The 15185-nt window shown below is 47.3% G+C and overlaps 1 protein-coding gene across 14 annotated transcripts in view; it reads left to right on the top strand.

Annotated features, from left to right (window-relative positions):
- Positions 1-15185, top strand: part of CAMK2B (calcium/calmodulin dependent protein kinase II beta) — a 92394-nt gene that overhangs the window by 4465 nt on the left and 72744 nt on the right. The window contains exon 1 of one of the 14 annotated variants that reach the window (XM_086396127.1): positions 2271-2371. The exons of the other annotated variants lie outside the window; for them this stretch is intronic. Within the exon in view, the coding sequence (XP_086252253.1) occupies positions 2352-2371 (20 nt within the window). The 5' untranslated portion in view covers positions 2271-2351. Of the gene's footprint in view, positions 1-2270; positions 2372-15185 lie in introns of those variants that run through there. 14 annotated transcript variants of the gene reach the window in all.

The raw sequence follows: 15185 nt of genomic DNA, 5'->3' as shown, positions 1-15185 counted from the left end.
TGCCCCCTCCTCTGATGGCCCCACGCTCATCCCCCTGGCCACTCCCTTGGAGAGGTTCTCATGCCCGCTTCCTGCTCCTCCCCCACCTAGCCTCTCCCTGCTTCTGTCTTCCCCTGTCGCTGGGCACCATCTGACACAAAGGCGGGTGGGTGTCTGGCCTGCCCACAGTGGAGTTTCCTGCACGCGTGAGGAGGGGGTGAGTGACCCTGCCAGTGGCTTCTGCCTGCTGGGTGGCCCCCAGGGTCGGAGTCCAGATGCCTAATGTAGGGTATTTAGAGAAGAAGTCGCACATGTTGAGGCTGCTGTGAGATGCACATGAAGGTGAGGCTAGTTTAGTTACTATTGAACGGTATTTTTATACCATAACCTACTTTGCTGAGAGCTAAGAATATATCTTGCGCTTGCTACCTGCACTCTTTCTCTCCTGGTAACAGTCGCTAGCAATTAAATGGTGCTTATTACATTAAGGTGCTTGATCTGTGAAATAGGTACCGTGATCACTCCCAGTTTGGAGAAGAGGTGCCTGAGACTCAGAGACACTCCACACGGGGCTAGGGTTTGAGTCCAGGCTGTTGACTAGAATCTACTTTCTGCTTCTCTCAGAAGCTTGTGACCATACGCCGTTCTGTGTTTTTAAAAGGCAATTATTCCACTCTCTCTCTCATGGCCCGGTTGTCCACTCATGGTCCACTCTGACCCTGGGCTCCTCAGGGTCTCACTTGTCCTTAACAGGCTGCTCACTGAGCCCTCTTTGTGCTTTTCCAGCACAAGGCATTGCCCTATGGCTCCTTTTTATAAAGACATCATTTCCTATGGTTGTCCCTCTGTGACAACCAATACTCTACCCCCATTTGGGGCCAGCAAGTCTTATTTGATTTTAATGATTATATAGACAACAGGGATAATATCTTAAAAGAAAAATCAATACATAACTATGTGCAGTAAATGTGACTCCTTCACCCTCAAGTTTATTCATTCCACAGAGGAACCTGGACTGCCTGTTTTAATGTTAGTATAAGGATATGTGTGGTATATATATATATATGTACACATTTGTATACATGCATATATGTTACACACACACATGTATATGGTTTAAAAACACAATGGAATCACCATATATGTGATTCTGCAGTTTGTTTGCTTCTAACACTTTTTCATGATGATCCGTCATGTCAGAGACTTTTTTTTACAGATAAGTGCCTGCCAGTTCTCTTAGAATCAAGGGATGGATGTATATATGGTGGCCTTATTTTTAAAACCCCAAATGGAGACCCGTTCTCTGACAAGCAAGACAGAGGGAAGAGAGGATGCTGTGTTTGAAACAGGGGCTCCCAGGGTTATGAGGAGGGCATGATCGTGGTGGATGAAGGAGCACTTTTCTGTGGGGTCCTGGGTTGGGGCACAGGGGTCTTGATCAAAAAGAAGCCAAGAACGTATTCCTCTCCTTTTTTTTTTTTATCTGAAGGATCCCCCAAGAGCCTAGGCAAGAGAGATGCAATGTTGGATTTTCTTTCTTCTACCTAAAGTGAAATTCTATCAGAGATGATTCCCTTAGAGAGTCCACATTGAGTTGCCTGGAATTTATCAAGTGCTTTAATAAGAAAGACCAAGTGGAGGTGACATGAACAGCGTCTGCTCCCTGGAAACATCTTGTCCCTCCCACTGCTCTCTGAGGCCACCTGGTCCAAGGCAAGAGATGAGGCCTTTCTGGAGATCTCAAATATATTTTCAAAATTTTTAATTCCTTCTCTCTCCCTGCCTCAAAATGGAATCCGATTTAGTTATTTTTAAAGCATCTTTCACAGCTGCAAGTCACTTTGTTAGTGTAGAAATGTAAAAATGCATTATGTATCAACTTGGTTTTCCAAAAATTACCATATTGGCATGTTACAGAGAAATGTATATTTTATTCATATAAAGATCTGAATCTATTTAAAATGAAAACATCCTTATTGGCAGCTAGTGGTGTTCCTAGGTTCATAACTTTTGGGTGGCCTTTGTCTCCTAGGTTAGAGGGTCACTAGGTCGTTCAGTAGCCAAAACTCCTGGTGGACTGTTTTTCTTTTTTTTTTGCATTGACATAATGATCCTAAAATAACTAAAGTTATGCTTCTTTGTTAAGCCAGATACAAGCTTTTGTTGAATTCAGGAACAGATTGGCAATAGCTGGGCATAGATTTAAGAACATTTTTTGGAGGATACATAAACCATGCTGTTCTACAGGCCTAATTTGAGAACCACCTTTTTTCCCTGCTTTATGAACAGCGAGTGAGCCCTGAGGGGAGGAGATGCTGTGACCATTCCCACGAAACCGGAAAGGTGTCCTGTTTTTGGATGTAACATCCTCCATGGTGTTGGGCATATCCAGGTTGGTGCCTGTTTCTATTGAAGAGCCAAGGGCAGTTCCTGCCTCCCTGTCACTCAGCCCACACTGAATTCCAGGGCTTAGAACCATGCCTAGTGCATAGTGGTGCCCGACAAAGTGGCTTCATGTCACCCAGTAAAAGATGGGGGCCCTTCAGGTGGTTGGGGGCAGGAGGTGCTGGTGGCCTTGGGTGTCTCAGATGCCTGGCCTGAGTGGTCACCTGTCTTGTCACCTGGTGAAGGGTGGCATGACTTGGGTGCTGGCCACAGAGCTGGATGCCAAGGGGTTGAAGCATTTCGCCCATTTCTTAGTGAAGTTCTTCATGTGGCTTTTGTTCTTGTACACTGAGGTGCAGCCTGATTTTCAAAGCCCTTGGTTTGATCTGAGACATCTCTTAGGGGCTTTCCGGGTGAAGAGTCCTGGTTTAGTTGGGAGCAGTACCTGCTGAAGAAGGCGATTAGGGTGGTGCATCCTAGCCCCCGGCTGCCTGTAGACCCCACCCCAGACCTGCTGAATCAGACCGGAGGAGAGTGGTTGCCCCTCATTGGTGGTCAGTGGGCAGCACAGACTCAGACCCTGCAAGGGGCCTCTGTGCCCAAGGCCAGGTGCCTGCGCCCGCTTCCTCCCTGGGCTCTGTAAGAGCCTTACTTGACCACGCATTTGGAATTTGCCTTCCTTTTTTCAGACACTCGATATTACCCCCTGACCCTATCCAAGTCATCTGGAGCAGAGCTTTCTAGAAGAAACAAAACTTGAGCCACAAATGGCAGGCATATGTGTAATTCAAAATTTTCTGGTACTTGAAAAAACCTAAAAAGAAACAGGTGAAAAGAACTTTAGTAGTGTATGTATTTAACTCAGTTTATCCAAAATATTGTTTCAACATATAGCCAATACAAAAATTATTGTTAAGCTATCTCAAATTTAAAAACATATTGTTTTTGAAATCTGTTGAGTCTTTTTACACTTACAGCACTTCTCAGCATGGACCTGCCACATTTCAGGCTGTTAGGGCTACACACCAGCAGTGGTTACTGTATTGGAACTCACATGTTTAGAGCTTTAAGATCATTCCTGTTATTATTATTGTTACTATTTGCAACTTTCCTGGTTTATTTTGCTTTACTTCAGATTCCTTCATGCATCCAGCAAATCTGCCTGCACACGTATCATTTGCCAGGCATTTTCTGCATGCTTAGGAAACAGTGAACAAAGTTGAGGGTGCCTGCTTATACTGATGGGAGAAACAGGTGGTAAATCCTAAACAAATTGTGTGATGGGGTAGAAGGTGATTTATACTTCAGATTTTGGATTAAGGAAACTCAAGAATACCAGTTAGCAGGAAGGTTGTAGTTATAAAAACAGTGGTCAGGCCAAGAAAAGGAGAGAAACCTCAAATTGCCAAAATCGGGAATGAAAGAGTGGACATTACAACTAATCTTATAGAAATAAAAGGCTGATAAGGGAGTCCTATGAATGACTGTGTACCAAGCGAAAGGTAGCCTAGATGAAATGGACAAATTCTTAGAAAGACAAACAACTGAAACTGACTCAAGAAGAAATGGAGACTCTAAATAGACTTGTATCAATTAAAGTGAATAATTAATAAATTTTTAATGTCCCCCCAAAAAAGTCCCTTCAGTCCAGATAACTTCACTGGTGAATTCTATCAAATGGTTAAAGAAGAATTAATACCAATCCTTCACAAACTTCTCCAAAAAATAGAAGAGGAAGGAATTCTTCCCAACTTACTCCGTGAAGCCAGTAACTACCCTGATACTAAGGCCAGAGAAAGATATCTTAAGACTACAGACCAATATTCCTTTTGGATACAGATGCAACATCCTCAGCAAAACACCAGTGAAACAAATCTAGCAGCATAAAAAAGGGTTCATTATGAGCAAGCAAAATTTATTCCAGGAATAAAAAGTTGGTTCAAAATACAAAATTCAATCAGTGTGTTATGCCAGATTAACAGATTAAACAAAGAAAGTGTATGATCATTTCAATAGATGCAGATACAACGCATTAACAAAATCTAATACCTTTTCCTGCTAGAAACACTCAACAAACTAGGGTTAGAAATGAATTTCTTCAACTTGATAAAAGGCCTCTAGGGTTAGAAATGAATTTCTTCAACTTGATAAAAGGCCTCTATGAAAACTCCACAGCTAACATATTTAATGGCAAAAAACTGAATGCTTTCTCCCTAAGACCAGAAACAATCAAGAAAAGAGTGTTCTATTCAACATTGTACAGGAGGTTCTGGCCAGGACACTTAGGCAAGAAAAAGAAATAAAAGGTACCCAGATAGGAGAGGAGTAGGTAAAACTACCTCTTTTTACAGATACCGTGATCTTGTATAGATAAAATCCCAAGGAATCCCTGAAAAGCTGTTAGAACTAAAAAATGAATTTAGCAAAATCGCAAGATACAAGATCAAGATACAAAAATCCAATATGTTTCATTACACTCCCAATGTTCAACCCCAAAATAAAATTAGTAAAGAAAATTCATATTTTAACAGAATAAAATACATAGTAAGAAATTTTTAAAAAGGTAATACAAGAGTTGAACATTGAAAACTACAAACCACTGTTGAAGAATATTCAAGATCTAGATAAATGGAAAGATGTTTTATGTCCATGGAACTGAAGACTTAATATTGTTAAAAAGGCAGTATATGCCAAACTGATCTATAAATTCAATGTAGTACCTATTACAATTCCAGCTACTTGTTAAAAAAGAATAAAAAATTAGAAATTAAATTTGTAGGGAAATGTAAGGGGTCCAAAAGAGCCAGAACAATTTTGAAAAAGAACAAAGTTGGAGGATTCCTACTTCCTGATTTCAAAACTAACTGTACTGTTATACCAATCAAGTCAGAGCAGATATTGTCTGGCATAAATGTGGGGATAGTGTGACTAAAGGATAAACACATAGATCAGTGGAATAGGACTGAGAGTCTAGAATAAACTCATATATCTATGGTCTGTTGATTTTTTTTGACAAGGATGGCAAGACAATTCAATGGAAAAAGAATAATGGTTCCTTTAACCAGTGGACAAGTGGGCATCCACGTGCCAAAGGATGAAGTTGGAACCCTATCTAATGCCAGATACGAAAGTAGATAGGACTTCCTTGGTGGCCCATTGATAAAGAATCCATCTGCCAATGCAGGGGACATGAGTTTGATCACTAGTCTGGGAAGATTCCAGATGCCATGGGGCAACTAAATCTGTGTGCCACAACTACTGAGCTCTGGAGCCCACAAGCTGCACCTCGTATGAGCCCATCACTGCAACCACTGAAGCCCCAGCAACCTGGAGCCTGTGCTCTGCAACAGGAGAAGCCGCCGCAACGAGGAGCCCATACTCTGTACCTAGAGAGTAGCCCCCACTCGCCACAATTAGAGAAAAAGCCCTTGCAGCAACAAAGACCAAGCACAGCCAAAAATAAATAAATATTAATAAACAAACTTTAAAAAAAATAAAAACAAAAAAGATATATTAGTGATCAGTAAGCACACAAAAAGATGCTCAACATACTTATCTCAAAATGGCCTAATTGTAGGAGCTAAAACCAAAAAATTCTTGGAAGAAAACTTAGGAGTCAATTTTTGTGAACTTCGATTTGGCAATGGTTTTTTTGGGTACAACACCATAAAGCACAAACAACAAAAGAAAAATAAATTGGACTTAATTAACATTATAAAAACTTTTGTGCTTTAAAGGACACCACCAAGAAAGTGGAAAGACAACCCATGGAAAGGGAGAAAATATTTGCAAATCATATATCTGATAAGGAACTTGTATTTAAAATATTTTAAGAGCTTACTACCTAACAGTAAAAAGACAAATGACCTAATGAAAAAATGGGCAAAGGACCAGAAAAGATATTTCTCCAGAGAAGATATACCAGTAGACAATAAACATACAAAAGGATGCTCAACATCATTAGTCATTTGGGAAATGAAAATGAAAATCACATTGAGATCCCACCTCATTTCCACTAGAATGAGTAGAATAAAAAAGACAATGTCAAGTGTTGGTGAGGATACGGAGTTGGAACCCTCATGTGTTACCGGTGGGGATGTAAAATGGTGCAGGTGCTCTGGAAAACATTCTGACAGTGTCTCAGATTGTTCCCTTCCTAGGTATGTACTCAAGAGATATGAAAACACGTTCCCAAAGACATACAGATGGGCAGTAGACACATGAAAAGATGCTCCACATTGTCAACTATTAGAGAAATGCAAACCAAAGCTAAAGGGACTTTCGGAACCTGCCAGCCAATGCTCAGGGGTCACAGTTCAGTTCCTGGTCCAGGAAGCTCCCACATGCCATGGGACAATTAAGCCTGTGTGCCACAACTCCTGAGCCCATGTGCCACAGCTACTGAAGTCGTGCACCCTAGAGCCCGTATTCCACAATAAGAGAGAAACGACTGACGCTAGTCCATGCACAGAAGAAAAGTGTAGCACCTGCTCACTGCAACCAGAGAAAGCCCTTGAACAGCAAGGAAGACCCAGCACAGTCAGAAATACACACAACTTGTTAAAAAATCAAAACTTCAGTGAGGCATTGCCTCACACTAGTCAGAATGGCCATCATCAGAAAATAAATGTCTATAAATAATAAATACTAGAGTGAGTGTGGAGAAAAGGGAACCACACTGTTGGTGGAAATGTATTGGTGCAGCAATTATGGAGAACAGTATCAGATCAGATCAGATCAGTTGCTCAGTCGTGTCCGACTCTTTGCGACCCCATGAATCGCAGCACGCCAGGCCTCCCTGTCCATCACCAACTCCTGGAGTTCACTGAGACTCACGTCCATCGAGTCAGCAATGCCATCCAGCCATCTCATCCTCTGTCGTCCCCTTCTCCTCCTGCCCCCAATCCCTCCCAGCATCAGAGTCTTTTCCAATGAGTCAACTCTTCGCATGAGGTGGCCAAAGTATTGGAGTTTCAGCTTCAGCATCAGTCCTTCCAATGAACACCCAGGACTGATCTCTTTTAGGATAGACTGGTTGGATCTCCTTGCAGTCCAAGGGACTCTCAAGAGTCTTCTCCAACACCACACTTCAAAAGCATCAATTCTTCGGCGCTCAGCCTTCTTCACAGTCCAACTCTCACATCCATACATGACCACAGGAAAAACCATAGCCTTGACTAGACGAACCTTTGTTGGCAAAGTAATGTCTCTGCTTTTGAATATGCTATCTAGGTTGGTCATAACTTTCCTTCCAAGGAGTAAGTGTCTTTTAATTTCATGGCTGCAATCACCATCTGTAGTGATTTTGGAGCCCAGAAAAATAAAGTCTGACACTGTTTCCACTGTTTCCCCATCTATTTCCCATGAAGTGGTGGGACTGGATGCCATGATCTTTGTTTTCTGAATGTTGAGCTTTAAGCCAACTTTTTCACTCTCTACTTTCACTTTCATCAAGAGGCTTTTGAGTTCCTCTTCACTTTCTGCCATAAGGGTGGTGTCATCTGCATATCTGAGGTTATTGATATTTCTCCCAGAAATCTTGATTCCAGTTTGTGTTTCTTCCAGTATGGAGTTCCTTAAAAAACTGAAAATAGAGTTACCATAGAATCCAGCAATCTCATTCCTGTGCATGTATCTGGAAAAGATGAAAATTCTAATTAGAAAAGATCATGCACCACAATGTTCATAGCAGCATTGTTCATTATAGGCAAAACTCGGGAGCAACCTGAGTGTCCATTGACAGATAAATGGATAAAGAAGATATTGTACATATGTACAATGGCATGTTACTCAGTCATGAAAAAGAATGAAATAATGCTATTTGCAGCAACATAGATGGGCCTAGAGATTATCATACTGAGTGAAGTCAGACAGAGAAAGACAAATATCATGTGATACTACTTATGTGGTATATGTGGAATCTTAAAAAATGATAAATGAACTTATTTACAAAACAGATGCACAGACAGAGAAAACAAACCTATGGTTACCCAGGGGGAAAGGAGCAGGGGAGGGATAAATTAGGAGTGTGGGATTAACAGATACACACTACTATGTATAAAATAGATAAACAATAAGGACCTACTGTATAGCACAGGGAAATATTAATATATTTGATATCTTGTGGAGAAAAAAGCATACATCCACACAAAAACTTGTTCATAACAGCATTATCCACAATAGCCAAAGAGTAGAAACGAACCAAATGTCCATCAACTGATGGATGGATAAAGAAAATGTGTTATTTCCACACAATGGAGAATTATTCGTGCAGAAAAAGAAATGGAGTACCTTATGAGTCAGCTTGTGGTGTCTGAGGGCAGGGCCCACAACGCCATGGCCAAGACACAGTGTACCATCCCCCGGCTCCCTCTACCCCAACCTTGGCGCCATCTCACCCCGGGACACCTGTCAGCATGCCCAGAAGCAACTGAGAGCTGCCTGGGAGCTGGAGGCTGGCATGAGCTAGACAGTGGGGGATGAGAGGCTGGGAGGGGAGACCCACAGACCTCACCTCGTACTCTGCCAAGTCTTGGTTGGTGTTTCATTTCCCACAGCCTGGACTGGCTTTGGGTCCAGAGTGGTCTCAGAGTGGACACAAGGCCATGATGAGCAACAAGAGGCCGCACCGCAGCCCGACCCCTGACCCAGACCGTGCCCCTGGACACAGCTCCTGAAGGTCCCATCCTCTCATCTCTCACCTGGCCCTGACTGGGGGAGGAGGGTTATGCCGGATGGGTGCTGGAGGGTGAGGCTCCTCTGAGAGCAGGAAGGGTGGGTCCCAGTGGGTGGGGTGATGGGTGAGGGTGGAGGAGGAGGACAGGCTGTCAGTGCGATTGGCAGTGATGGGAAGGGCTGGAGTAGGGGTGGAGCCCAAACCCCAAATCCCCGGCTCTGTGATTCCGGGAAGTCTAGTTGCCTCCTTTCTGGGCCTGCCCTGTGCTCCTCCTTCCTGCCTTGGTCCTCCCCCTCACCTCTCCTTACCTCCTTCTCTTCTCCTTGGCCCCTTTTCCAGGCTCCCATGTCTCCCACTCCTTTTGTCCCCTGGGGCACCCCCAGGGCAGGCTGTGAACCCTGCTGGCCTCATCCCCAAATCCCTGGCCGAGGAAGGCCCCAGAAGTCCAGGAGCTGGGAGTCCCTAGGAGCAGGGCCCGGCTGGGAATCCAGAGGCCAGGTGCCACACGGGGTGAGTGTCCTCCCACTCTTTGTGGAGACCAGGCGGGGACGGACCCTGCTGGAACACCTCAAGCTCAGGGTTCCACTTCGAGGGACCAGTAGGTGCCTTGGCTTCAGAGCTCTGGCCCTGGTGTTGATCTGTGTGCTGGGGCTCTACTTGTTTCTGTCCTGAGTGGTCCCCTTGGGACTGTACCATCCATGATTCCTGGACTGGGATCTGGGTGCTGAGGCCAGGGCCCCGGCAGTCTTGTCATTCCAGCGTGGAGTGGGCTCCAGGGTCCCCTCATCTGTGCCCCTTCCTTCCCTGAGGGTCTCTGGCCCCTCGGGTCTGGGCAGGGCCATGGAGCAGCAGAGAGACTTCCAGCTTGCTGACTGTGGTGCCTGAAAGGCGGTGCTTTTCACGATTCCTCTGTGGCCTGAGAGTGGGCACATTCGTACACTTGCATTTTTATTTTCTGACCCATGAACAAATGCTCATCTTGACTGATTGCCTGAGGGACATACGGCCTAGGACAGCCTGTCTTGTGGGAGTTAAGCTATCTTTTCTGCTTCAAGTTTAGACTTTTCTTCCCTTCCTCCTTCATCTGCGTACAGGCTCTTCCTGGTATGGAGACCAATGGGCATTCCCTTCATTTTGCTGGTGGACCTTGTGGAGCAGGGACTGGGGGCTGGGTTGGTCCATCCATTTCCCTTCTCCTCTCCTTTCCTTACTTAAAGGATGCTTCAGGGTTTCTCCATAAAGAAGGCTGAGCACCGAAGAATTGATGCTTTTGAAGTATGGTGCTGGAGAAGACTCTTGAGAATACTTTGGACTGCAAGATCAAACCAGTCAATCCTCAAGAAAATCAACCCTGAATATTCATTGGAAGGACTGATGCTGAACCTGAAGCTCCAATACTTTGGCCACCTGATATGAAGAGCCTACTCATGCTGGAAAAGACTGAGGGCAGGAGAAGAAGGGGACGACAGAGGATGAAATGATTGGATGGCATCACCGACTCAACGGACATGAGTTTGAACAAGCTCCAGGGTATAGTGAAGGACAGGGAAGCCTGGTGCGCTGCAGTTCATGGGGTCACAAAGAGTTGGATGCAACTTAGTGGTCACACAACAAAGGGGTCTCTCCTGAGGCCGTCCTGAGGTTGCCTTCTCTGGCCTGCCCGTTCTCAGGCTCCTCCGCCAGGTTGAGCTGTCATCTGAGTTTCAGTCCCCTCTGCTTTCCCGTCTCCTGCATCTCCCAGCTCCGACGGTCAGTACAGGCACTAGGTGGGGGTCTGGGTCTTGCTTTCACTGGGGACTTCTGCGCATCACCTCTTGGAGTGTGCGGGGTCTTCACCTTGCTTCCCCATCGGGGTGCTATCTGTGTGGAACCCCTGCACAATCTCCAGGTTCCACTGTGCCTAAGTCAGTCTGGGGCTCCCAGGTGAGTGGACACCGAGGCCTGGGCTCTGTGTGGCAGGGGCGTTGAAGTGGGTCCTTACCAACAGGAGGGGACAGTCACGAGTGTATTCTCTTGGGGATAGTGGGTTGGTGCTGCACCCCTGGGCAGAAGGGTCCCCTCTCAGAGCCTCAGTCTCCTCATCTGTGAAGGGGGTGTGTCATTGTGAGGTCAGTCACACAGTGCAAGGAGCTGACTACGTGGCAGAGAGGGCAGAGCCCATGCCCAGTCTGGAGGCCTCTGGTGCTTCAGCTTTCTCTGCACTGTCTCTGAGGCCAGGGCCTGGGAGGAGGGGCCGGGGTGACCATTAAGGAGGACACAGCCCAGAGCTGAAGAGGGGGCTGTCCAGGACACCATGCAGTGCACTTGGCATTGTGGACCAGCCGCTTTTCTGTGCCCAAACTGAGGAGGGTGGTTCCAGGCCAGGTGGGACAAGGAGGACATCCACGGGCAAGGCATGCATTTCCTGCCCACTGGGTCGTCGCTACCCTGGCCTGGCCCACAGATCAGGGACCCTGTCTGTGCCTGGCAGCACTGAGCCGGTCACAGCTGTTCCTTTCAGCTCGTGGTTTTCTGTCTGGGGTTGTTATGCTTTTTTTCTCTAAATGTTCCTTGTTTGTCAGCAGAGGTAAGGTATGGCACGTGGTTCTAAAGGCACTCCTTTTGAAAATTTGACTTTAAAGTTAGCAGGACAAGTACCAGTCTCTTTTATTTTTTTTATTAGTGATTTCTTAGACATACAGCTACATATCCTACCAGTCTTCCTTTTTTTTATTGTGGTAAAATATATATAACACAAAATTTACCATCTTAACCATTTTTAAGTGTGTAGTTCAGCGGTGTTCAGTATATTCCTGTTGTGGTGTTACCATCACCACCATCCATCTCCTGAACATTTTTATCTGATAAAATGGACTCTGTCCCCATTAAACATCACAAACTTCCCTTTCCCCCAACCCCTGGCACCCCCTGTTCTACCTTCTGTCTCTGAATTTGACTGCTCTGAACATCTCATGTAAGTGGACGCGCACAGCATTTGCCTCTTTGTGTCTGACTTATTTCACTCAACATACTGTCCTCAGGTTTTACGCATGTTGTAGCACATGTCAGAATTTCCTTCTTCTTTGAGGCTGAATGATATTCATTGTATGGCTGGACCACATTTTGCTTATCCATTCACCTGTCAATGGACACTTTGGGCCTCGCGGCTGTTTTAAAGGACGTAATGCATGGTCTCCTCCCACTGGCCATGACTTCTCAACACTGGGCTGTGTGGCTTGGGCCACCGTGTAATCTCTCTGGGTTTAGTTTCCCCCTCTATAAACCAGGAAAGTGAAAAGTGAAAGTTTTAGTCTCTCAGTCATATCTGACTCTTTGCGACCCTATGGACTGGAGCCCACCAGGCTCCTCTGTCCCTGGAATTCTCCAGGCAAGAATACTGGAGTGGGTTGCCATCCTCCAGGGATCTTCCTGACCCAGGGTTTGAACCCAGGTCTCCTGCATTGCAGGCAGATTCTTTACCGTCTGAGCCACCAGGGAAGCCTGATAAACCAGGAGGTTTGGGTCAAATGACCTTCTGGGGTCCCTTGTGGCTCCGTGAATTGACTCTGTGGAAATCCCATTTCCTTCCTCTGAGACTTGCCGCAAAGCTCACCTGTCAGATGCTCGGGCATCTGTGAGCCAATCACACAGGTATTTGCGTTCCTGGCGAATACAACCTAAGGAGGATGAAGTCTGATTGACCCGAAACATAAAAGAAAAACAAGTCCCTAGAGCTTTAATGGATATGCCCACCCCTTCCAGGAAAAAGGAATCAAATGGCCACGAAGCCCATCTTCCTAAGTTCCCGATCCTGTTGGGTCTGGGCCACCGTGGGTGGTGAGTTGCCATCTGTGTTCAGAGCATCTGTCCAGGCAGGCGGTGCTGCTCCCATGCCCGCCCAGATGCCCTGCTTCCCGCCAGGGCCACTGAACCTTCCAGTCGCTGTACCTCCTCCCCTGTCTGCTCCTGCTTGTCCTCCGTGAGCTGCGCAGCCTCAGCAGTAATTTCAGGCCCCCAGGGGGTTGACTCAGTTCTGTCCCCATCGGTGACTGCCTGGCACTGTGACGAGTGGGGCGGACGTGGCTTTGAAGAGCTGCTTTTGAAGGTTGCTCTGTGGGCCGCTGGCTCACAGACCCAGGCTGGGAACATGGTCCCAGCTGCTGCGGCTGTGTGTGCATTCAGCGGTCCCATGGCTTCTGAATCGGCCCTTGGTCTGTCGACGGTCACGCAGGGAGGGCAGCCACATGGGCTGCTTTCTGGGCTGTACCGGCCCTTGCAGTGGTGCTGGGTGCATCCAGCTCTGGGGATGCTGGCCGGGTTCCATGGCCCTCCAGGGTGGCCCCTGAGCATGAAGGTAGCAGATGGAGGCACAGCTGGAGGGGGCCCTGGGCTCAGGTTCTGATAAAGGCATCTTAAGAGCGCAGTGGCCCTGAAGTGATGTCAGTGTCTCCAGATCAGGACAGGCAGCCTGAGGTGGGCAGGTGGGCTGGCCGGGACCCCAGCAGGGCAGGTATGAGCTGCTTCTCGTCGGAAACTCCTGTACCAGCTTCCTTGGTGCCTCTGCCGGACCTTCCTGGGCCCACTTGGCCTGGCCATCAGTGGAGGGCTGCTGACCATGGAGATTTCTGGGGGCACACAAGGCCTCGGCCTCTAGCCTTGGGGGTTCTGACACTCTCAAATTCAGATTTCCTTTTGAATCCTGAGGGTGTGAGCTTTTCTCCTCAGGGTTCGCATGTACACCCCCCACCACAGAACCCCTTTGCCGGGGCAGCAGGTCTCTGCATCTGTGGGGTGAGGCGGGCAGGCAGCTCCCCAGAGCCTCCTCGCTGACACCTCCATGGCCACACGGTTTGGTCATCTTCACAATCAAGGGGACTTTTACTTCCTTCCCATAATATGTTCAATGCTTCTGAAAATACCAAAATGTTTACAATTATTTGGTGGTGGAACAACTTGGCCCTCTCTGTCCAAGTGTCAGTGAAAGGGAGGCCCATGATGTGACACCCTGCCTCTGTCCAGAGCACCCCAGATGGCTGGACCAAGGGCAGGCGTGGGTGTCCAGGTAGGGCCAGGGTCCTCTCTCTGAGCTGGTTTTTCTGATGGAAAACAGATGAAAAGTCCATAATGGTTCTGGGAACCTCTGTGGTCACTGGTGTCTGATAATTCAGGGTGAGTTGACTTCTGCTTGCTGGGCACTCGAGGGGGACATCCAGGTACCCCAGGTGGGGCATGGGGCCGGGAGTAAGGAGAGGAGGCCAGAGACCCAGGACGAGAGCCTTAAGTGGGGTGCTTCCTGCACACAAGGCGGTGGAGGCCCCAGGCCTCTCCAGGCCTGGATGTGGCTTCTTACTGCCCTGCCCGCAGCTTGTGGCCAGCTTCCCTTGACAAGCTGGAATCCTGTGCCATCGAGATTCTAGGGGCCAACAAGTGCAGACCCAAGCCCTGCCCTTGAAGCATCCCAATTTATTTCAGGGACCGACAAAAATGTGCCTTGCTACCTCTCTCCCAAGCGTGTAATAAGTCTCCTGCTCCTTGCAGGTGGGCCACGGAGGCTGCATGTGGTGAGGAAGGGTTGCCTTCACATATAAAGAGGTCCTACAGGTCAATAAGAAAAGAGCTAAAATTCCAACTGAAATATGGATGAAGGACCTAAGCAGGCACTCACAGAAGATGAAATGGAAGTTCTTTCAGGTGGCGAAAACATGAATAGAAATGAAACCAAAGCCACTGCTCTCTTGTCCCTGAGTTCACCTCGTGCTTCAGGTATGAGATGGTTTTTCCGGGTGACCCGTGGGCTGATGAGGCCACCTTGGTCAGTCTCCAGGCTCAGGTACCCTGAAGCTGATGAACAGAGGGCCTGGGCGTGGGTGGGCCGGGCCGGGCTGAGGCCTCTCAGTGTGGGCAGGAGAGGAATTCTAGAGATGCGGGTGCCTCCTCCTCCAATACTGAGCTGTGCAGTTGCAGAAGGCCTTGCTTACCCCTCCTGCTCCTTCTCCTATTGTCCTGTCAGCACATGCCCAATCCCCCCACCATGCATCAAGTGGGCCTCTAACTCTCCCATTACCTGCTCCCCCCAACACCCTCTGCAGAGGTCACTGCAGGGCACAAGGCCAGGTCCAAACTGCAGGCTCTGCCCTGGCCTGGTGGGAGGAGGGGGCCCCAAGCA

This window comes from Bos grunniens, chromosome 4 (assembly GCF_055505025.1).
Source record: "Bos grunniens cultivar Pamir isolate PY7600 chromosome 4, Bosgru_T2T1.0, whole genome shotgun sequence".
Classification (NCBI taxonomy): domain Eukaryota; kingdom Metazoa; phylum Chordata; class Mammalia; order Artiodactyla; family Bovidae; genus Bos; species Bos grunniens.
The sequence above is the reverse complement of the archived record's forward strand: the minus strand, read 5'-3'. Positions and strand labels throughout refer to the sequence as shown.